Here is a 25200-nt window from a genome sequence, read left to right as displayed (position 1 = left end):
CTTGCTATTAGAAACATGTACCTCCTCTCAATGGACTTGCTATCTTGGACCACCCGATAACAAGGATTCTTGCCTCCAAGAGAGTAGGGTGTTTCTAGAGAGCACTATTGAGCAAGGCAGTACTAGTCAACTAAAGAATCATCAAGAGATCATTTTGTGCATGATGGTAACTTGCAATCATCTAAGATTGTAAGCATCAACACATTTCATCGCTTTTCATTTATATCATTGTTCTCAAGTGGAGATGACATGGTCATATGTGCTCACGATTCTATCTTATAGTCCATTTTGGCTTTCTGGAGACGTAAAAATCTCTCTCTCTCTCTCTCTCTCTCTCTCTCTCTCTCTCTCTCTCAAATGCTTCCCCCACACACTCATCAAGGATGTATGACAATATATCCACCACCAAACATGATAGAGCTAGTCATCAATATATCATTATTCAATCACATCTAACCATGTATTGTTCCATACATCCACCTCATCTTCTTGTTATATCCCCTTATATGCATTGTATTGCACACCACTCTATATTTATTTGCTTTGCATTGTCATTAATTAGTATTTAGTATGTTAACACTTAATAATACAGATTGTGTTACATCTTTTGAACGGTGAAGGGAGATGATTCATAACTAGAGTAACTACTTTTTCCCAAAAACTTTGCAATTCTTTCCTAGACCTTTAAAGGTAGCCAAGATCTCCATACAAGTAGATATATCAATGGAGAAAAACCATGATGATAGTTCTCCAAATCTCACATTCCCATACTAGATTACAATGTCTTACTCTCTCACACACTGGACACATTGGAGAAGTAGCTTTGCATTTGTGCAATCTTTCCTAAGTAGCAAGGTTGCTGGTTTGTACATTCCACATCACCAAATTAAGTATATTAGACATTGTTCACCTCCATACTCTCCTAAATCTTCACTTCCATGTGTGAAGCTTTGTTCATGGATACCTCTTTTTCTAGTATTCCTTAGTCTTAAGCTAAATGTGGCCTTGGTAGAACAACAAGTCCATTCTCTTTCCGCGATTAACTAGGTTCTTAACCACTTCAGTCTTCAAGCATCCAAGTAAGGAAGTAGGCTTGATTATGTAGGAAGTACGCAGGGAATCCTTCTTCATAGACATCACTTCCATCAACCATAACTTATATGTCTCCATTCCTAGGAGACCTAACATTGAACACCTTTGGCAGGCAAGCTCTCAAAGACTTAACATTAGCATTGATAGGAACGAACATATCATCAAAGGCTTTATCACATATCCAAATAGATTGCTTTAGCATGTTACACTTTGGTGTCTAGTGTTGATCATCCTTGTGATATCTCATAGGCCATTTTTGCCCTCACTTATCATTCAAACTATTAGATACACACATATAATAGGTACATACACATATTGATAGAAGCTAAGACCATTCTATTATGAAGTCTGTTCGCAATGGAAGCATACTCAAAAATGGCTGGAGGGTCCATCACAAGAACACTTACACCAGACCAATGAAAAATTCTTTCATAAGAGCAAATCCTCCTATGTTGATAGCAACGCCACTCAATTGATGCTGATTGAGTTAACAGATGGAAGTGACCACTAAAGAGTGCCTGGTACATTCCTACAAATGAGTGTTACAAGGTAAAACTAGCACACCAAGTCTGGTCATCTCATCCAAAAATACTCTAGGGTTGTGTTTAAAACGCGTGAAAAAACTAAGTGACTTCTGTTGCCACTGAATTGATGCTGACTGAGTTGCCATGCAGAAATAACCACTCAAGAGTGCCCAGTAAATTCCTACAAATGAGTTTTATAAGGTAAGACTATCACATCAAGTCTGGTTATCTCATCCAAAAAGATACTAGGGTGGTGTTTTAAACTTGTGAAAAAACTGAGCGAATTCCAAAATAATAGTTTTATATAACCTCAACAAGAGCAAGAGTATGACATGACACAAAAGGCAGATGCAACATGTAATTTGGAGGCTGCAGCATAAACCATTAGGCAAGGCTTAAGTTATGAGGCATTTCCCTTATTTCAGACTGCCAACCTTTGTAACCAATAGACTCTGCACATATTCATATCAGCTGCCTTGCTCAGAACCCATCTTAATTACAATTAAGGTGACTTGGAGACCTATCAAACATGACACGCCACATAAAAGCACGAGAAAGAACCATTTCTAATTCTTGATGAGTCCATCGTTTTGTTGGCAAATGCTGCAAAAAGAGGACCATTTCCTGAAAGTCAAGTCGTTGCAACTGCTCTGTCCACTGCAAAACAAGACAAAAGCAAACAGATCCAGAGTCAGACTTATTAAAAAGAATGTTGACACTTCACAATCATATGCTTCCAGAAGTGGATGTTTTGAAAGACATTAATTAGCATCATACTTAGGGTTGCAAACATTTAACAAATAGGTGGGCAGGACCACACGTGACACATTTACAATGATATCTAGAAAACCACACAGCACATAATACCCTGAAAGTGGTTCAACTGCAAAATCAAAGACTTTGAACTGACCGACCTAATTAGATCCCCCGACCTGCTGCTGGCCAACCTGCTCCCTTTTATGGCATTGTTTGTGGCTATTTGCCTCCTTGTCTCACATTTCATAAAGGGAGATCCTGAGCACTGCTGCATGTCACACAGAAAGCCATGCACTTGTTCTCATGCTTATATGATGATTCCATTACACTTCCCTATCACCTTTGAGTTCTCTGATTTCTACTTTCACTGTTCAGTGAACAGTGGTTGTGTGTATGTATTATGCCAAGAGAAGTAAGCCTCCTCCACTTGGCCACTATAGTAGTCTGGGAAGTAGAGGTGAAAGCTTCATCAAGGAAAGTAGGCATGACTAAGAACTTAAGTTGCTAAAACCTCCTGAGTCATCTGTAGTATGACAGAGACATCAAGCTGCTATAAGTGGAACACAGATATTGCCAGGCTGCTACAAACAGCTGTCCACCCAAAACAAAAGCTTCTAGCTGCTACCTTTTGGTGGGGTGGTTTCTTCAAAGACAACCAAACCTCTTGTGTGTCAGAAAAGGGGGAAGCAAAGGAAGCGAAGGACACAGCTGTAATGGACTGCAAGAACACAAAGAACAGAGAAGCACACTGCTAAGAACACAAGAACTCACACAATGATCGCACAAGCAATGGAATCCAGGCACAATACAAGAGATGTATCATACAAACTACACAAGTGAATAGTACATGTGGTGGCCAGCAGTACCTCCAGACTCCCTCTCCAAATGGATGTGATCCGATACACAAGAATGGAGGATTGGAGTAAAAATAAACACTAGAGAGAGACCCAAGACAAATGACCTAGTCCCAAATGGACTGCTTGACTGCGCATAAGACGCCCAATAATAAATGCCCAAACACCCATGAAATGTACGTTACTAACACCCTCTCACAAATCATGGGTGGTGGTCAGTACATTAAATATACAATAATGTGGGACTTCAAGCCCCTATGAATGATCACCCTGTCCTACAGCAATGATCCCCAAGAAACCTATACCACCATAGTACATACGAGTGACAACAATGACAAGGAATGCTTGAAGAAGACGCTCAAAGTACCCAAATGCACCACTGGAAATACACAGAGACTCCAGCTCTAGGTGATGACTCCCAGTCCCGAAGACGTCTAAGAAGCAGCACCAAGTTGATGTCAATCATACTCAAACCCTGATCACAAAAAGTGGAAATACCAAAATCTTTGTTTGTCACTAGTGCCTTGCAGAAGCACACCATGACCATGGATTCCCCGCCTTCAACCAGACCACTAAAGTGGCCCCTCATGTGAGCTCAGACTAGGAGCACATTACCACTCTCTGTTAAACAGCCCATCAAGAACCTGCAAGTCAATCACAGCTCCAAGATTTGAATCCACCAAACTTTGTCAATGCATGTAGAAAGCCTCCATCAAGATCCACCACATTTGAATATCTTGTAGGCATCAACATGCCTAACTGCTGCCCTCTTACAATCATCCATCTCTAGCCTAGGGGTACATGAGGAGCATCACTTCCCTACAATATGGACAGGGATATTCCCGTTCCGTGCCAAGTCATGCACCAAGGAAAACAAGTGTCATGGTAGAGGTGACTAAACAATACCAAAACCCACGTAGACAAACCCGCTAAACATTGGTCCTACCATAGGAGACATCGGTTTCCCTCCCTGACATAGAACCACCATCCAAGTCAATCTGAGGAGTCAAGAGTCAATGGAGCAACCCTTTGTCCAATAGCTGAACAAAACTAGCCGAGGCACCAAAGAACACAATGACCCTCTCTAGATCAGTCAACACCATGGTCAATTGGTCAACATGATCACCATAAATGAGGCATGGCACCATCTCATTCGGATAGCATATAGATGAGGCACCAAAGTCACCAGAAAGCAGCCACCTAGAGAATTCAATGAAGCATGATGGAAACAACCATCCTATGAAGACTCATAGAGCACCAAAGATGCAGAGGGAACCCACAAAGCTTGGAACATGGTCGAAGCAATAGCTAAAGAACCTACAGTTGTGAACAAAAGACCAAGCATCCTCCAAGATCGGAAAGAAAGCCTCAAAAGATCAAGGTAAGAGTATGATGAAGAAATCCCAAGCAAAGAAGATAAAAAAGTAAGAATGAAGTTCAATAACATGCAAGATGATGATGGAGAATACCAAATAGAGAGGGGAAATACCTGAGGTACGCGTGGTCAACCAACCCAAACAATCAAAAGAGTTCACAAGTTCAAGCACGATTCAAAGAAGCACATAAAACAGCATCAATAGTTAACGTGTAGAGTATGAGACACAACAACACACACACAAACCCACTCTAAAGCATAAATGAAAGCGCAAGGTACACACAACCATAAAAACACTAATCAAGGTGAGTAAACAAGGTTATCATTAACATAAACAGCAGCCCAAAAAATAAACGCAAAGCCAATGTGAGAAACAGAAAGAGTCAAAGGCAACCCAAGAATTCAAAACATGGAGAAACCTGACGTCTGGCAACTCCCAGAACTGCAACAATCACCAAGAAGTATCATGAAGCATGGCGCAGCAAACTAGGTGTGAAAACGCAGAGATTGGAAGCATGAAAGTGCAATCGACCTGCTCAAAAAGGAACCACCCATCCCAACATAGAGTGAACAGCAGGAAAAAGCAGGTTTCCCACAGCAGAAAACAAGTCACTCAGCCTGAACAGTAGTCACCCAGCACTAGATCTAGTCGCAGCAATCAAATGCAGGTATGGGCAGCATGAAACATGCAGAGCTAAGACCATATAGAAGCACACAGCACCAAGATCACCAACATAGACATCAGATACCATGTTAGAATAGGGGGCAGCAATGGAAGTGAGAGACACTGCTGTAATAGACTGCAAGAACACAAAGAACAAAGAAGAAAGCTGCAAAGAACACAAGAACTCAAGCAATGAACATGCAGGCAATGGGCTCCATAACACAATACAACAGATGTACCGTGCAAACCACACAAGTGAAGAGCACACATGTGGTGATCAGTGATACCTCCAAACTCCCTCTCTCCAAATGGATGTGATCCGATACTACAAGAATGGAAGAGTGGAGTATAAATAGACAGTGGGGAGATGTTAGCACGATTGTCAACTCGTGTGAGTCTGTGCATGTCATGAGGACATCTATTTTTCAAACCTCACTTAACATGTGGATTAATTTTTAATCACATGATTAAGTAAATGTTACACATGTGAGGTGCAACTAGGATTAGAGTAAATTTACGAGCCCAAGACCCGAGAAAATCACAAGATGTCAAAGGTATAAGTTATGTTGCATAGGTACTTGGTGGTATCTGGTGTCAATTGTTGGCCTAGGTCATTCATTTGGCCATAAGTGCCAGTTGGTGACACAAGAGATGTCACGTTTAATGGTACGTAACGCCGATCAAATTATTTTTCCGAGCACCGAAATAATTATTAGATTAATTTTCAGTAATTAAAGGCTGAAAATTAATATTTAATTATGGATAATGTTGGAAAAAACATTTGGGAAGGTTGCCACTTGGCAAACTTGCCCATACAAGCTGCTAAAAGACTGAAGAAGAGGAAAAACGAGATGATTCTTGCTGTAGCAAATGTGGGAGAGCTGTGAGCAACCATGGCCAACCTATTTTAAGCCATTGCAGCCAACCACGAGTGAGTTTAGAGGAGGCGATTGCAGATTTGGATTCTCCACAGCTAGGTGATTGCATCCAACTGCATTTGACTGATTTTGAGTCATTCTTCATGACAAAACTCTAAATTTTCTCTCTCTACAGCTTTCTCTCTCATCTCCCACCCATTTCACAGCTTTGCTCTAAAGATCTCAGCATTTGAACCCTTGGAGGCCGTGAAATTGCAAATTTCTCTATTGTAAACCCTAATTTACAGCAAAAATCAGGGTTTAGCAACAGCCTTGAGAAGTGTGCCAAAAATTGGACGCTCCAAGACTTGGATTTTTCAGGGCTGAAGGTGAATTTCAGCTAAATTTAGGCGGAGGACTAGCCAACCATTGAATTTGGGGCATTTACATCATCTATGATGTTGGGAATAAAGGCCTCGTGCCTTTAAATATACTTGGGCGTAAACACAACCTTAGCACTTGTACTTACACATATATATCTATCTAAAAACCTAGAGATACACACTCCTCATTGTACCTAAAAATCGTGCACACACTCTACTCTGCTCTCTCTCTCTCTGTCTCTCCGTGCGCAACGAACACCTGTTGTCTCGATCTTCGTGCCTAACCTGTCACTACAAACTGGTATCACAGCTGTGGTTAAGAAGTTCGTACTTCTCGGAGTTTGAGCAGGAGCCGACAAGCAGGCGTGCAGGTCGTGAGGTCATTTTCTGACCTGGCAAGCAGACGAGAGGCAGTCAGTTGTAGCAATTGACAGTCAGTTGCAGCAGCTGGACGAAACGGTGGTCAGCTAGACGAAGGCCAGGTAGCGTGCGACAGGTTGCACTAGAGACCACGCGACAAAGCAGCTGACTAGGCAGCAACCAGGCAATAGGCGACAGTTGCTGTAGGCATCGCGGGTGTAACAAACGACATCAAACGGGGACGGGGCTGTAGGTGTCAGACGGGGACAGGGACGATGACCTGGTGACGGCAGTGACAAGAGCCACGAGTCGGGCGAGGCAGTCGCGGGTGACAACCAAGCGGCGACCTGCACAAGGTCAACGGAGACTCCCCCCCCCCCCCCCGGGTCACATCTTTCAAAAATCAAGTTTTTTTTAAAATCTCTTTTATCCCCTTTTCCCTTTGACGAGGTTTCACGCATGGAGGCACAACTTCCAAATTTGTGCAATCTTGGCCCGAAAATTTGAGGCTTTTCCCAGAATTGGGGATTGTGATGCAGAGTAAGACCATTTGTCTCAGAAATTGCAGAAATTTGTGACATTTTGTCTCCAACATTTGGGGCTTTTCATGTACATGCAAAAATTGGGCTGAAATTTACGCAATTTCTTGGCATTGATGCACATTGGACCCCATGCAATTTGGGGCTTTTGTAGTTTGGGCAAAATCTGTGCAGCATTTGGTCAGTTTATATACATGCAAGTTGAATTCCATGCAATTTGGACATCAACACTTCATAAAATTTGGGGGTTTTGCTGAAATTGCTCAAATTTGGCAAAATTGGCATGTTCTATGCATGACAAAGAAAATGCATATGTGTGGTTGATGCTTTGAGCACAAAAATTTTGGGGCTTTTGACCGTTCGTGTCAAATTTTATACCCGTGGGTACATGTACAATAGAAATTGCAGCTAAAATTTGGGATTTCTCATGTAATGTAATACATATGCCCTTGGAACAGCTGCAATCAGTTGTGGAATGCTGTAGCACATGGTTTGATGCTTCTAAAAACTTAATTACAGATCTGATATCTGTGCTTCTAAGTAGTCATTTATTACTGGTTGGTACTTGTTTGTACCTTGGTCACTTAGGTGACAGTTTGGGCCTGCATTTGCTGATTTTTTTGTCATATTTGGGCTGAAAATCATGGCTGGCAGCAGTGACAGCAGTAATCTCATGCACATAAAGAAGCTTGAACGACCGCATAACTTTGCAGTTTGGCAAAAGCAATGCTACCATATCTTGTTGCAAAAGAAGCAAACAAAGCCGATCAAGACACAAGGGGCAAAGCCTAGAGATATGGAACACGACGATTGGGATGAGTTAAATGAGCTTGCACGCTCAACCATCGAGCTATCGATTTCTGATGCCTTGCTGTTTAACATTAAAGGTTTGGATTCTGCATATGCTATATGGACTCGACTGAAATAACTATATGCATAGAAGAGTACTGCAAGCAAAGTGTATTGGCTGAAAAAGCTTATGGATTTAAGTATGAAAGAGTGTACAACAATGTCTACTCACTTGAGTGAGTTGAACTCCATTTTCAGCCAGCTGGTTGCCTTGAAGTTCATGATTGATGACGAATTTAAGGTTACTTTCTTGCTTTGCACTCTACCAAAGAGTTGGGATACATTTAGGACTGCTATAAGCAATTCTAATGTGATCCTTTTGTATGCTGATGTAGAGAGTGCTCTACTCATGGAAGAAATGAATCGGCAGAACAATGCACCCAGTAAGTCTTCCAGTGCTTTGCATACTAGGGGTAGATCACAGCAAAAAGACAAATATGATAGCAAGGGAAGTAGTAAATCACGTGGCAAAGATGTTGAATGCCATCATTGTGGCAAGAAGGGTCACTTTAACCGTGATTGCTACAAATGGAAGAAAGAGAAAGGAAAGGGCAATAAGACAGCTGATAGCAAGGAAGAGAAGAAGGATAGTCAGTCTAAGAAGAGCAGTGTCAAAATTAAAGAGGTGAATGTAGTCACTCATGACAGGGATAGTGGGAGTGACGTACTCTTTGTCTCTTCACACTTTGGTACACATGCTTTACTTGTAGATACAGATGATGACGTGCATACCTGGATTCTCAATTCGGGTGCTTCCTTTCATGTCACCCCTCATCGTGAGTGATTCTTTGACTATACAAGGGGTCGACATGGTATTGTCCATCTTGGGGACAACTATGCATATGAGATTGCAGATATCAACAGTGTGCAGTTATAGTTTCAACATGGCTCTGTCTTTACACTACAGCATGTATGGCATGTACCTCAGCTCAAGAAGAGCTTGATTAGCACAGGGCAGCTAGATGATGATGGTTTTCGTACCACCTTTGGTGACTTGGAAAATGGAAGAATTGTAAGGGATCTAGGGTTATTGCCAGAGGTTGTAAGAGAGATACTTTGTATCTACTTCATGTATCTAGTGTGCGTGGCCATGTTGTTGCCGTGACTGAGCAGCCAAGCGTTTCTTTGTGGCATGGCCAATTGGAACACATGAGTCAAACAGGAATGAAAGTTCTTTCTCCGTTGGGTTACTTGCCTTGTCTTCATTATGCTGATTTTGAGCATTGTGATCATCGTATTTATGGCAAACAAGCACAAGCATCTCATAAAAAGTCTCTTTTACTGAAATCTTCTCCTCTAGAGTTAGTACATTCAGGTGTATGTCGGATACCAAGATTATTTTTAGGGGAAAAGAAATATTTACCACCTTTGTGAATGATGCTACACGAAAGATATGGGTTCATCCTATTCGTAGCAAGGATGAAGTACTTGACAAGTTTAAAAATTTCTTGGCATTGGCTGAAAATCAGACTGATAAGGCACTTAAGTGTTTTCGATCTAACAATGGTGAGGAATATGTGTCCAAGGTCTTTCAGGCATTTTGTGACAACAAAGGGATAAAGAGGAAGCTCGCTACCCCTCATAATCTACCCCAAAATGGAGTTGCAGAGCGTATAAATCGGACTATACATGATAAGGTCCGTACGGTGATGTCTCATGCTGCATTACCCCATGGTTTATGGGCAGAGGTTGTTATGACAGCCATTCACTTAATTAATCGGTCACCAAAGAGGTCTTTGGGAGGGGCGGGGGAGTTTCCCAAGAAACGTGGTCAAGCAAGCCACCTTTATATGCTCACCTGAAAGTGTTTGGCTGCAAGCCTTTTGTGCACATTCGTAAAAAAAAACGCAGCAAACTTGAGCCAAAGTCCTGTGAATGCATTTTCCTAAGATATAGTGACGAGGGTGACATGGTGTATAGACTATGGGATCCCAAGAAAAGGAAAGTAGTACGCAGCAATGATGTTATCTTTTGGGAAGATCGCATGCATAAACAGCCTGAAAAGACTGAAGAGGTCCGTAGGGTTATATTCCGGGAAGAAATACCTTTTGGACAGCAAAATGTGCCAGTTGTACAGCAACAAATACCTGCTGTAAATGAACCAATAAATGTAGAAAATGATACTGGAAATTATCAGCCAGCTATTGCCCATGATAGTGAGCCACTACATGTGCAGGAACACCCAAGACAGCAAGCTGTTAATACTGATTTGCAGGCTGAAATGCCAGGACAGCATGCTGCAAATGGAAATTTGTAGGAAAAACCAACAAACAATGATCATTGGGTTAGGAGATCATCTAGGGCTACTAGACAACCTAATAGATTTGTTCCTGGTGCAAATTATGTGGCTGATTATGTCATGTTGACAGACTGTGGTGAACCGTCTTGCTTCAAGGAAGCAATGGACAGACAGGACAACAAGAAATGGTATAAAGCCATGTTGTCAAAGATGGAATCTCTTGAGAAAAATGGCACTTGGGACTTGGTGCAGTTGCCTAAAGGGCAGAAAACACTTCCATGCAAATGGGTTTACAAGATAAAGGTCACTTCTAGTTCCTCAACAAAGTACAAAGCAAGATTGGTTGCAAAGAGGTACAAGCACAAGCATGGAATTGACTTTGATAAGATTTTCTCTCTTGTAGTCAAGATGACTACATTGAGAACCATTTTAGGCTTGGTTACAGTTAAAGATATGGAACTCATACAGATGGATGTAAAGATTGCATTTTTACATGGTAATCTGTATGAAAACATATATATGCAACAGCCTGAAGGATTTGTGGAAAAAGGGAAAGAGAAGATAGTATATATGTCAGAGTGCAGCGGTGCGGAAGCGTAGGACTGAGAGAGAGAGAACGCAGAGAGAGAAGGGAGAGAAAGAGACAGTGGACGATGAAGATCTGGTGTATAAAGAATGCTGAATACAAAGATATACAAGGGTGCAGTGCGCTGGACTGCGTGTCTCCACCTCGACGATGCAACCTGCTGTCCACCTCGAAGTCTGCTGCAGTCTGCACTGTCTGCTGTCTGAAATCTGTGAACAGAGACAAAAATTGCGCGTCACCGGTCTGTAATCTGCGTCAGAGAAGTGTGTCCAGACTGCTGAAAGTGTCGACTATAAATAGCCGAAATCTGACATGAAATAGGGGGCCAGAAATAGGGCGCAGCCAGAAAATAGGTCAGCTGCATTAAATGCAACCGACTGGGCTGCAGGCAGTCGGACTGCCGCGTGGCAGTCCGACTGTGCAGCTGCCCTGCTGGTCCGACTGTGCAGCTGCCCGCCAAACAGGCTATGATCTCTAACACCCCCTCTCAGAGCCTGGACAGGGCAGAAGCCTGAGGGATCTGGAATGTCGCCGAAGTAGAGCCTGAGGAAGCGCCTTCGTAAACAAATCCGCAAGATTATCCTCCGTCTTGCAATACTCCACAGTGATGGTCTCATCCAGAAGCTTTTCTCGGATGAAGTGGTACTGGATCTCAATGTGCTTCGTCCGGGCATGAAAAACAGGGTTCCTTGCCAAGGCAATGCAACACTCATTGTCACATCGCAGCAATGTAGGACGAGTCTGGGGGCACCCAAGCTCCTCCAATAATCTCCGAAGCCACGCAACCTCGCATGTGGTGGAAGACGCGGCCCGATACTCCACCTCAGTAGACGAAAGGGCTACCGTGGGCTGCTTCTTGCTACTCCATGAAATAACACCGGCACCCAAAGTAAAACAGTAACCTGTAGTAGACCGCCTGTGGTCCACGTCACCGGCCCAATCCGAGTCGCTCCAACCTGCAAGTACAAGATCTGACCCATCTGTCCCTGCGGGGTAATGAATCCCCAAATCAGACGTCCCCCTTAGATACCGAAGTATCCGCTGAGCGGCCTGCCAATGCACCGTCTTAGGTTCACTCATGAACCCTGCCAAGAGCCCAACAGCAAAACATAGATCAACCCTGGTGTTGAGAAGCCAAATCAAGGACCCAATCAACTGTCGATAGCGGGACGCATCCGCCAAAGGAGAAGCTGAATGGGAAGTGGCCTTTCAGTTCGGATCCATAGGAGTAGAGAGGGCCCGACAATCTTCCATCTCAAAAGACACCAAGAGCTCCTGTACATATCTTTGTTGAGAGATAAAGATCCCCCTCTGAGACTGATAAATCTCATTGCCCAAAAAGAAATGGAGTAGACCCAAATCCGTCATCTCGAACGTCCGATGTAAAGCTGACTTTGTCTCCTGGACCTGCTGTGCATCATCACCTGTGACAATCAAATCATCAACATATAAGACAAACAGCACACAACCATCCTCGGAAGTGTGAACATACAGCTGCGGATCGGCCTTGGACCGCCGATATCCCAACTAAGACTGGAGGAACGAATCAATCTTCTCGTTCCATGCACGCGGGGCCTGCTTGAGGCCATACAAGGCCTTCTTCAACCTATAGACTTTCCCATCTGAAGAACCAAAGCCAAGAGGCTGCTCAACATAGATCTCCTCCTTCAAATCACCATTCAGGAAGGCCGACTTCACATCCAACTGATAAACAGGCCATCTTCTATGGCCAGCCAAAGCAAGAACAGCTCTAATGGTCGCCATACGAGCTGTGGGGGCAAAAGTGTCATGACAGTCAATCCTTGGGCGCTGTGCAAAACCTTTAGCAACAAGGCGAGCCTTGTGCTTATCCAAAGTACCATCACTGAGATATTTGGTCTTGAAGACCCACTTGACTCCAATCACCTTCTTCTTCGGGGGGCGGGGCACGAGTGACCAAGTGCCATTCCTCTCAATAGCCTCCAACTCGGCTTCTATAGCTTTCTTCCATGGGGCGGACTGTAAAGCCTCCTTCACGGAGGTGGGCTCTCGATCCTGCATAACACGGGTCATCAAACAATAGTTGGAGCAAACCAGCTCCGTAGAATGTGCCTGGTGCGCCGTGACCGCCGCGGACCATCCTGCGGTCCCCACTCCTCAGGAACCCCCTCGATCCCTGAATCACGGAGTGTGTCACGGGCTCAGCGAGGAGGAGGCCGAACCTCCCCTCGTCGTTCTCCATCAGCAGAAGACTCTGGAATATCCACCGGTGGTAACTCCTCAGAGGTGTCCGGTGGAACTGTAGACTCTGTGTCAGAAACAGAATCATAATCAAAAGGCACGAGCTCCAGTGGAACTGTAGAAGGAGCCCAACTCTCCCCTGGATCTCCAAGAACGAGATGCTCCTCACCCGTTGAAGTAGCCGGAACCTCCACAAACCGCACATCACGGCTAGTGTACACATCCCGCTTGACGGGATCATACAGTCGGTAGCCTTGGGACTGGGAGCTGTAGCCAACAAATACCTGTTTTCGGGAAGCCGCTTCAAATTTATCACGGTGAGCCTTGGAAATGTGAACATAGGCATCACAGCCAAAGACCCGAAAATAAGAAACATCTGGCTTCGATCCAAAATAAGCCTCAAATGGAGTCATCCCTTCCACGACCGAAGTAGGGGATCGATCAAGGATGTGGACTGCAGTAGCCACAGCCTCGACCCACAGAACCTGAGGGGTCTGTCGGTGCTCCATCATGGTGCGCGCCATCTCAACACACTGCGGTTCTTCCATTCAAGAATACCATTTTCTTGAGGAGTATTGGTATTGGCAAACTCCTGGTGAATTCCTCTATCTGCACAAAACCGAGCAAATTCATTAGACACAAATTCACCTCCCTTGTCGGATCGCAAGGTCTTCAACTTCCGGCCTGATCGGTTCTCCTCAAAGAGAAGCCAATCCTTGAAGTGCGAGAAAGCTTCTGACTTTAATGCCAAAAAATAGGCCCATGTCATCCTGCTATAGTCATCCACGATCAGCATGAAGTACGAGCTCCCACGCAGAGACTCATGCCTCATAGGGCCACATAGATCCGTAGATACTAGCTCCATCGGTGAAGTAGACCGCCGCGAAGCTGTGTGGGGAATGGCATCTCTATGCTGCTTCCCCCAAATGCAAGAGACACATGGCTGCTAGCTCACCACTATATCCGGCAACCCTCGAACAAGCTGTCCACGTGACGCCCTCTGAAGATAGTCATAGTTCAGGTGACCAAACCGAGCATGCCATAACTCAGACTGTGACTGTGAGGTAAGAAGAAGAGTAGAGAGGGCAGTGGAAGACTTCAGTTTGTAAATGTCATTCTCCTCATATCCAGATGAGAGAACCTTCCTCGATCCACGATCAAGGACTCGCACCGTAGAACTGTCAAACTCCACCAAAAGACCAAGGGAGCAAATCTTATGAACTGAAAGGAGATGATACCCTAATCCTGGTACATGCAAAACCTCTGAGGTATGGGTACCACCTCGTCCATCCGGAATAAGCTGCATCTTACCCCGACCTGCAATAGAAACTGAAGAGCTGTCTCCAATGAAAATCTGCCCACGCGAGGGTCGCAGCTGGGCAACACCATCTGATGAAGGAGTCATGTGCCGTGAGGCACCACTATCAACAATCCACTCTCGAGCTTGGGGAGCCCTCATCGCAGCATCAGAAGCATTCGGTGAAGTGCCCTCAATGACAGCTAGATGAAGAAATGCAGCTGATGAGGGTGCAGCCACCGCGCCAGAATCCTTGGTGTCCTTCTTCTTGGTGTCCTTCGTGTCTTTGTCAGGGCAATCCTTCTTCCAATGGTCAGTCTTTCCACAAATATGGCATGTGGAGTCTTTGTCCTTGTCCTTCTTGGACTTGTTATCCCCCTTCTTCTTCTTTTGGTCCTTCCCCTTCTTCTGAGAGGCTTGACCTGTCAGCGCCTCCGACTTGGAAGCATTCTGTCCCTTTAACTGTTCCTCTTGGTCCAAGACCATAGGAACCAACTCTTCCCACCGAAGAGTAGACTCTCGCCTCGAAGCAATAAGGGCAAAGTAAAATGTACCGAATCGTGGCGGCAACTGGGACAATAGTGTGATCGCCATGTCTTCGGAGGAAATCGGCTTCCCCGCATTTTGAACCTGCATCTGTAGCTGCCTTAGCTTGTTAATGTGCTCCCGTAGCAAAGAAGACTTATTTACGGACAAGGTCCGCATCTGAACCTCCAAAGAAACCCTCTTCATCAGGGTCATCCGATTGTACATTTGATCAAGCTCCAGCCATATCTCACGAGCCACCGTCAAGTGCTCGATGTGAGCGATCACGGCTGTAGTGCATGATAGGAAGAGAAAAGATCGAATCCTGGCATTCAGTTTGTCCCAATGAGACTGGGCCCTGGCCAACTCCGCACGAGCATCGGAAGAGAGTTTGGACTCATCTCTTACCGAGGGCCGGTCAATCTCCTCCTGTACCAACTCCGCCAAATCATAGGACTCAAGGATGGCCAACATCATGACGCGCCAAATGCGGTAGTTGTCGCCGTCGAGCTTTTGATCTGTAGGAAGAGCCGGTAAGACAGCCACCTTCCGGTCCATAATCGCCTGGAACTCCAAGTCTATCTCTGTAGACATCTTCACCTGCAATGCCTTCTCAAACGCAAAAGCAACCCCCTCTGACTGGGAAAACTCAGCCTGCTAAGGCTCTTCCGCGTCCTGTAGCTTCTTCACCCGCCGGAGGCGATGAAGAAGCAAAACCTGCACTTGTGGGCTGAAAACTCAAACTTCCTCTGCGTCAAACAGTAGTAAACAGCAGCAAATCCACCACCTGTACTCCTTTCCTGTGCGCCCACACTCGTTTCAGCCTTGTTCCAAGGTGCAGCCCTCCTGTCTGCCCTTAAACGCAAAAAACGCAAATTTGTGTCGCGATGGAAACTCCTCTTCAGGTTGATTCTGCGCTCAGTCAGCCCTCAAACACTGCTCTGATACCATGTCAGAGTGCAGCGGTGCGGAAGCGTAGGACTGAAAGAGAGAGAACGCAGAGAGAGAAGGGAGAGAAAGAGACAGTGGACGATGAAGATCTGCTGTATAAAGAATGCTGAATACAAAGATATACAAGGGTGCAGTGCGCTGGACTGCGTGTCTCCACCTCGACGATGCAACCTGCTGTCCACCTCGAAGTCTGTTGCAATCTGCACTGTCTGCTGTCTGAAATCTGTGAACAGAGACAGAAACTGCGCGTCACCGGTCTATAATCTGCGTCAGAGAAGTGTGTCCAGACTGCTGAAAGTGTCGACTATAAATAGTCGAAATCTGACATGAAATAGGGCGCCAGAAATAGGGCGCAGCCAGAAAATAGGTCGGCTGCATTAAATGCAGCCGACTGGGCTGCAGGCAGTCGGACTGCCACGTGGCAGTCCGACTGTGCAGCTGCCCTGCTGGTCCAACTGTGCAGCTGCCCGCCAAACAGGCTATGATCTCTAACAATATAAACTCAAAAGGAGTTTGTATGGGCTGAAACAAGCACCCAGAGAATCGTATCATAAGTTTGATACATTTATGCAATCTCAAGGTTTCCATAGAAGTCAAGTGGATCACTGTGTGTACACCAAGAAGGCAGCAGATGGCAACCTAATTATCTTGGTTTTGTATGTTGATGACATACTGATTGCTAGCAAGGATACTCATGCCTTCGATTCACTGAAGCAAAGTCTTCATGGCAGCTTTGACATGAAGAATCTTAGTGATGCAAATCACATTCTTGGCATGCCCATACTCATAGATAAATCGAAAGGATTACTCTATCTATCTCAGCAGGAGTATACCTCCAAGGTTTTGCAATGTTTCAATATGGAGGGGGGGAAAACAATTGGGGTTCCATTGCCTCCATATGTAAAACTCAGTACAGAGGACAGCCCTACATCTGATGATGAGAAGGCTGAAATGGCCAAGATACCATATGCTTCAGCTGTTGGCAGTTTGATGTATGCTATAGTTGCTACACGTCCTGACATTGCCTTTGCAGTGGGAGTGGTTAGCAAATACATAGCAACCCTTGGCAAGAAGCATTGGGATGTAGTGAAAGGTATTATGAGATACCTCAAAGGCACAAAGGAGTTGTGCATTTGCTTTGGGAAGCAAAAGGCATCTTTTGTTGGCTTTACAGATGCAGACTATGCTGGTCATGCGGATTGCAAGAAGTCCACTTCTACGTATGTGTTTACTTTCACAGGGGGAGCAGTCTCTTGGATCTCCAGGCTACAAAAGTGTGTTCCATTATCTACTACAGAGGTAGAGTATGTGGCTGCCACTGAGGCATGCAAGGAGGGTTTATGGCTTTCATGTCTGGTGGGAAATCTTGGCATCACAAAGTTACCTGTTCTCCATTGTGATAGTCAGAGTGTTGTCATACTAGCACGGAATCCTGTCTTTCATGCAAAGACAAAGGACATACAGACGAAGTACCACTTCATTAGAGATGTACTTGACAACAAGAGCATTGAGCTTGTCAAAGTGCATACAGATGATAATCCTGTAGACCTTCTCACGAAGGGTCTTCCAGCAAAGCGGTTTGCTCATTGCCGACAGATGATGGGAGTTGGATAGATATATGTATTTCAGCTTTGTATATACCCAGACTTAGCCGATTCTTTTCTCCTCTGAAGAAACATAGCCTTTAGGTGGGAGGTTCTCGGGAATAAAGGCCTCATGCCTTTAAATGTGCTCGAGTGGGAACACACCCTTAGCATTTGTACTTACACATATATATCTATCTAAAAACCTAGAGATACACACTCGTCATTGTACCTAAAAATCGTGCACACTCTCTACTCTGCTCTCTCTCACTCTCTTTGTCTCTTTGCACACAACGAACATCTGTTGTCTCGATCTTCGTACCTAACCCGTCACTATATATGAAGTGGGTGAAAGCCAATTAAGTGTCCGAATCAAGAGGCAAATCAGATTGAAGACTTGCCGGTCACTATGGACAGCAAGGGGAGTTTGGATTGCAAAGGGGATCGGGAGTATCCCATTGTAAATCAACTTCTTCAATAATAAAGCTAAAGAAATACCAAAAGGGACGCCAATTTTGGGGCCAATCGAGTGTGCATTGTCCAAGAACAGTAGGTAAATTTGTACTTTCAGATTTGCATTTATTGTTTGCTGCTGTAATTAAGTTGTAATCAAGGATTTACCACCCATCCACGAAAGGAAGGCTGGTTTCATGGTTCCATTGCCGGGATACCATCAAATCCTTTGAATTGGTGGGCCCGTGGTACTTGATTGCAACTTGGGACTATTACATTATTGCTAAAATTGTTCTCAGCAATGAATTACAGCAAGCATGTCTTCACATGGTGACACGGGATCAAGTGGAGAGGATGCATCACTCCTTGGTCAATCGCGTGGTGAAGGGGGAAATGCAATGACTAATGTTGGGCATGGTTCTCAGCATGGACAGCATGCTGAAAATGTGGGAAATGACCCAAATGTTGGCACTTCAATGCATAAAGAGGCTGATGACCAGCAAGGGGCTGAAGAATCTAATGATAGCTTCAAGGATCGAATGCGTACAGCAGCGAATCTATTTACTGAATTGGCAAAGGATCCCAGTTTACTCAATTCTTGAATGCCCCAAAGAAAGACAGCAAAGGCAAAGAGAAGAAGACACCTTCTACAGCTTCACGACAACCACAAGAACCGAAGGTAATGCCTAAGCCTTCTTTAGAAGAGCCCAAAATGCCTGACGAGCACAAAAAGTTGGTATCTGTGGGGCAACAAGTGCAAATGCATGGCCCAACTTGGTAGTGCAAATCCATGGGAACATGGACAGCAAGGCAATTATGCACATGCAAGCATGGGACAGCAGTGATACCTTGGTGGTGGTACCATTTTTCATGCTATGGTTGGTTAGGTACCGCATACCGGAATGTATAGCACAAATCCCTATGGCATGCAGCAGCCAATGCATGGCTCACAACACCCAATGTATTCGGGTAATGCAAGTGGAATGCCTAATCCCATGTATGGTAGCATAGGCATGATGCCTGGGGCACAAAACACGCCATATGGATATGTATCGGCACCCCCAAGGACTGTTGGAGCACAAGGATTTGGTACTGGTCATGTAGGTGCTTCAGATAGTGCTGGTTTTTATGCAAATCCGGCCAATGCACCCTTTTCACAGGGGCCCATTTATGATAACTTGACTCCCATAGGTCCGCCAAAGGACTATGATGAAAGCACTTGTTTTTATTCAGCAGTTTGATGCAACCTACTCTGGAGGCAACTTCACAGAGACATCTAAGATACACAAGGCAGCCACATTTTTGAAGGGAAATGCAGTGCAACGGTGGTCTATACTTCTTCGTCAAGGGAAGTCACCTACCACTTGGGTCCAATTCAAGCAAATGTTTGCTTCAATTTGGTTGACAAGTACCTTTGAAGTAGACATTATGACAGCTTGGAATCAGTTGAATTCCAAAGACTGCAAGAACTTGGATCAGTATAATAAAAAGTTTTGGAATGCATTGCTGCCAGTAACATCTTATCCCACAGTACCCCTCCATGAGTAGGTGGAGAAGTATATTTGTGGTTTGCCAAAGGATATTCAGGATTTTTGTATTAACTCAACAATTTCCAGCATGTCTCAACTTAAAGAGATTGCTACTATAGCCGACACATTGCTGCGTGGAAAGGATGGAGGGTTCCAAGATGATGATACCAAGTCACATGTCAAAAGGCAGAGACTGAGAATGTGAGAAGAAGGCGGGATCGAAGCTCAGCACAGAAACTCAGTAGACAGTGAGAGTGAAGCACGACACCCAATGCAATAGACTGAGAGAGTGTAAGCTGAAAGTGCATGTAGCCTCTCTCTGACAAAGTGATAATGTATCTCAATGTGTTTCGTGCATGCATGAAACACTAGGTTCCGTGCCATTGCAATGGCACTCTGACTGTCAGTGAACAAAGGCGGAGGCTCCGTAACAAATACATCCAGATCAGCTAGCAAGCATCTACTCCATACACATTCAATTGTGGTAGTGAAAGCTGCCTTGTATTCAGCTTCACATGACGATGTGGCAACAGTGGATTGTTTCTTGCTAAGCCAAGATATGCAAGACAAGCCAAGAAAGAAACAATTGCCACTAGTGGAGTGACGTGAATCATAATCACCAGCCCAATCAGAATCACTGTAAGCATGTAACTGCAATGGTCCCCCCTTGGCTTAAAGCAATCCAAGAGATCAGTACCCTGCAAGTAACGGAAGACACGCTTAACAGCTTGCCAATGTGATATGCGTACCTGATGCATATATCTGCTCAGGGCTGAAACTGCAAACTGCATATATTTGGCCTAGTGTTGCATAAGTAAATAAGACATCCAACTGCTGGAGCATATGTATGTATATCAAACAAATCACAGTCATCATGTAATGACAGCTTTAGTCCAAGTTCCATTGGTGTACAGACTGGCTTGCAATCCTGTAAGCCAAACTTCTCAGGAAGTTTACCAATGTATCTTGACTGTGATAACCCAATACCTCTAGCATCATATATGATCTGAATGCCCAAGTAATAATGCAAAGACCCTAAGTCTGACATGTCAAAAGTTTGCTGCAAATTTTGTTTAAATGCTGAAATCTGATCAACATGTGTTCCTGTAAGCAAGAGATCATCAACATAAAGACAAATGATCAACATGGATCCCCCCTCTTTACATGCGTAAAGGGTAGACTCTGATGAGCTATTTATAAACCCTTGGCTAAGCAAGAAAGCATCTATCTTTGCATACCAAGCTCTAGGAGCTTGTTTCAAACCATATAAATCTTTTTTCAGCTTGCAAACCAAGTGTTCCAAGCCCTCAACTGCAAAACCAATGGATTGTTGTACATATACTTCCTCATGAAGTTCCCCATGTAAAAATGCAATTTTAATATCCAACTGATGCACAATCCATCCATAATGAGCAGCCAAAGCAACCATAGACCTGATGGTCGTCATGCGGGAAGTAGAAGCAAATGTTTCCTTATAGTCAATGCCTTTCTTGTGTGCATAGCCTTTGGCTACAAGCCTTGCCTTGTATTTGTCAATGGATCCATCTACGTTCCGTTTTAGCTTATAGACCCATTTTGTTCCAATGGCTTTCTTCCCAAATGGCAAAGACACCAAATCCCATGTTTGATTCTTAGTGATAGAATCCAATTTAGCTTGCATTGCTGCCAACCAATGCACACTCTGTTGTGCATCCTCAAAACATTCAGGCTCCTCTTCATCAAGGGTCCTTGCTCCATGGTATGTGCAGTATCATGCATACGAGCTTGCTTTCTAGTACAACCACCCATGGATGCATCCAGATGACTATCTTTCATAGTCTGTAAATACCATCTAGGCATTTGTCTTGCCTCTTGACTTTGCATAAGCTCTTGCTGAATTTCAGTTTCAGCACTTTGCTGAATATTCAGATCAGCCAATGGCTGATTTTTTGCATTTTCCAAAGGAGCAGCTAGCTGAACATTGAGTTCACTTGCTGAAACTCCAACTGAATCACCAAATGTAATGGACAGCAGCCCTTCAAATACATCACAGGCAGCCTGATATGTGTCTAAACCAGCCAGGGACAATTCTGATTTTTCATCAAATACTACATCCCTACTGACAAACACCTTTTTAGAAACAGGATCATAGAGTCTGTAGCCTTTGCTTTCATTGCTATAACCCACAAAAATGCATTTGACAGTCTTGTCATCCAACTTTTTCTGAGTACCTTTGGAATATATGCATATGCAAGGCACCCAAAGGTACAAAAGTGTCCAACAGAAGGTTTCCGGCTGTTCCAAGCCTCAAAAGGTGTAATTTTCATCAATGCTTTGGTGGGGCATCTATTCAAAACATGGCAAGCACACATAACGACTTCCATCCAAAAACAGTGTGGCAAGCTCTTTGCCTTCAATATAGATCTGGCTATCTCCATGAGTGACCGATTCTTCCTCTTTGCAACCCCATTCTGCTATGGAGTATAAGCAGTAGTGTACTAATGGACAGTGTCCTGCTTCAAAAAAGAATTCAGCATAGAGAACATGTATTCCCCCCCTCGGTCTGAGCGAAGAGTCTTAATTTTACAACCAGACTGGTTTTCAATAAGTGCAATAAAAGCCAAGAATACATCATACACTTCGGACTTTTTGACCAAAGAGTAGACCAAACAAAATCGAGTAAAGTCATCAATAAAAGTCACAAAATAGTAACATCCTCCCAATGACTTTGTCTGCATAGGTCCACATACATCCTAATGCACTAACTGCAACCTAGTTGTTGCTCTAAAAGCAACATCACGGGGAAACAAAAAACGATGCATTTTCCCCAAAATACATCTTTCGCACAAGTGCTCAGGAGGTCTCTCAAGTAGAGGTAATCCATCTAGCATCTGTGTACGTTGTAAGAGCATCAAGCTGCAAAAGTTCACATGTCCCATCCTAGCAAGCCATAACTCTGTCTGTATCATAGCAGGAGTAAGAGTGGATGCCAAGTACGCTGAGTGATCAATTGAAAGAGCATCCAACTCATATAACCCATGACATAAAGTGCCTGTCAAGACCAAAGTCATGTGTTCTTTGTCTCTCACCATGCATCTGTCATCATCAAATGTGACCTGCAATCCACAACGTGCCAAAGAAAAAATAGAGAGCAGATTCTTCTTTATGCCCGGCACAAACAAAGTATCCTGTAGGTGGAGAATAGAGCCATCAATGGCTGTGAGCACAATCTCCCCAATATCTCTAGCAAGGTATGATACATTGTTGGCACACTGTATAGACTTGCCAACTGAAGTTGCACCAACAAAAACAAGTAAATCTCCGCGAGATGTAATATACCTCAAAGCACCACTATCAAAAAACCAAGTGCTTGCATCCTCAGTAGACCTAAATGCTCGATCAGCCCAAGAAGTATCATAACTACATGTGTAAAAGCAATAGTCCCTGTCTACAACAAAGGATATGGACTCAGTAGCAGTGGAAGGAGCATCAGAAGCAAACATTCATGACTCCTTCTTCTCCTTGGCAATGCACTTTCTGCACTTAGTAATTTAGTGGCGCGGCTTCTTGCAATAATGGCATTTTTCATTTTTGGCTTGCGTGTCCCCCTTGTTTTTTACTTGCCTGTGAAGTGCCAGAAGTCCCAAAACTCTGCGGAGCATTCTTCACTTGGCTCCCTTTGCCCTTCTATCTAGCCATAAAAGCTAGCTCAAAGGCGATAGCATCCACACCACTATTTCTTCTTGTTTGCTCCTCCTCTAGAAGAAAACTAACTAACTGAAGAAAAATGATTGGATGTGCGGCAATCCTCATGGTGAGGTTTAAGGCTGTATGAAAAGCCAAGTACGAAGGAGGTAATGAGTTCAAAGTGGTAGATATCATCTATGCATCCGAATAGTACTCATCAACATTCATGAGTTGCTCATGCAAGTCCTAAATTTTGTTCAAGTGATCCTGAATAGAATCACCCTCATCCATTTTCAATGTCTCTAGCTCTTTCTTTAAGAAAGAGATGCGAGTCTCATTAGTGCCTACAAACATCTGCTCCAAAGTTAGCCAAGCTTCTCATGAAGAAACTATTGAACAAATGTGGGGGATGATTGGCCCTGAATTGCCAATGCAATCATCGACAAAGCATGTGCATCCCGTGTATCCCATGCTTTTTAAGCTACTGTTCTTTGGGGAAGTGGCTGAAGTGGAGCAGGCAGAGGTGCCCGTTGTGCATGTCCTCCTGGAGGAGGAGTAGCTGGAGCCACAACACCAAGTCTAGCTCCTTCTCCACTGACATAATCCCAAAGATTTTTGGCCACAAATACATTCTTCATCATGAAGGACCAAAGTGAATAGTTATTTCCATCCAATCTGTTCTCCTTGGATACATAGGTGAAGACATCTCCTCTCTAATTTGCAATGATTATCAATTACCAAAAAAGACAAAAGAGCAATGTCGAAGTGGGACCAAACTGGAAATCTGAAAATTCCCAAAATTTGCACGAAATAACTTTCCGCAATTAGTGTACAAAGGTACACTCTATCAAAATTGTATGCAATGCATGCAATCCAAGGTGCAACCAGTGTTCAACAACACTGTACCAGCAAAATCCCCCAAACTTCTTGCTTCAAATTTGTTCAAAACAATCTTTTAGTGACTGTAACTACAATACGTATGCCAATGTCCTTAGAAAACATAAAAGCCCCAAAAAATTTTATGAATGTACCCAAAAATTTGCATCTAGTGTGTTCGAGACATGTTTCCTGAATTCTGTGTCTACTACGTAGAAACCCCTCCTTCAAGAATTTTATTCTGGAATAAAAGAATTTTTAAAAAATTTAAAAAGAATACCTTTGTGATGACCGGTTGTCGCTAACGACAGGCGTGTACAGGCGGCGCTTCAAACAGGCTGTCACCGACGACAGGCGGATACAAGCGGCGCTTCAGACGGGCTGAGCTGGCGGCTGTTGACAGGCAACAGCGCTGCTGGTGGGTGTGGGACAGGGCTGGGTCGTTGCAGGTGGAGTTGGCGCTGGTGAACCTGGCACAACTGTGGCAAACCTACTGGACAGTGGGCACTGTTGATGAGCTGTTGCAGGAGACGGACAGCACTGGCCGTCTTTCACCAAACAGAGCTGGACCGAGCAGGGAGCTCCCACCGGCTGATCGGAGCTGAGCTGAACGGAACCTAGGCTTTAGCTGAACAGAGCCAATGTTGCTCTAATACCAAATGTGAGAAGAGACGGGATTGAAGCTCAGCACAAAAACTCAGTAGACAATGTGAGAGTGAAGCACAACACCCAATGCAATAGACTGAGAGAGTGTAAGCTGAAAGTACAAGGTATAACCCTTAAACCTTAGAGTTGTAGGGGGTGTTCACACCCGAACAGGGTAAGTGCCCGTGTGTGTCATAAGCATATATGAAATAATACCATAAGTCTGGGGGAAAAAACCTCTCCTACCGAGAGTAAAAAGTGCCCCAATGTCCTACTAATCACCGACACTCCTATGTGAGCGTAGGCGTAAGTGAGGCGTGAGTGAAATACCCAACAAAGAAAAAGGGTAAATCTGAAAATAAAGATGAAAATCAGGG

General features: G+C 44.2%; 1 protein-coding gene across 3 annotated transcripts in view; it reads right to left on the bottom strand.

Annotated features, from left to right (window-relative positions):
• Positions 1-1898: 1898 nt before the first annotated feature.
• LOC148039276 (Ypt/Rab-GAP domain of gyp1p superfamily protein) overlaps positions 1899-25200 on the bottom strand; it is a 40920-nt gene continuing 17618 nt past the window's right edge. For all 3 annotated transcript variants that reach the window (XM_087675162.1, XM_087675164.1, XM_087675163.1), the window contains one exon: positions 1899-2273. In XM_087675162.1, coding sequence (XP_087531288.1) covers positions 2109-2273 — 165 coding nt within the window. In that variant the 3' untranslated portion in view covers positions 1899-2108. The remainder of the gene's footprint in view (positions 2274-25200) is intronic.

This window comes from Lygodium microphyllum, chromosome 3 (genome assembly GCF_053477565.2).
Source record: "Lygodium microphyllum isolate KBCC chromosome 3, Lygodium_microphyllum_v1.1.10, whole genome shotgun sequence".
Lineage (NCBI taxonomy): Eukaryota > Viridiplantae > Streptophyta > Polypodiopsida > Schizaeales > Lygodiaceae > Lygodium > Lygodium microphyllum.
Note: the sequence above shows the minus strand (reverse complement) of the source record. Positions and strands in the feature narration are given on the sequence as shown.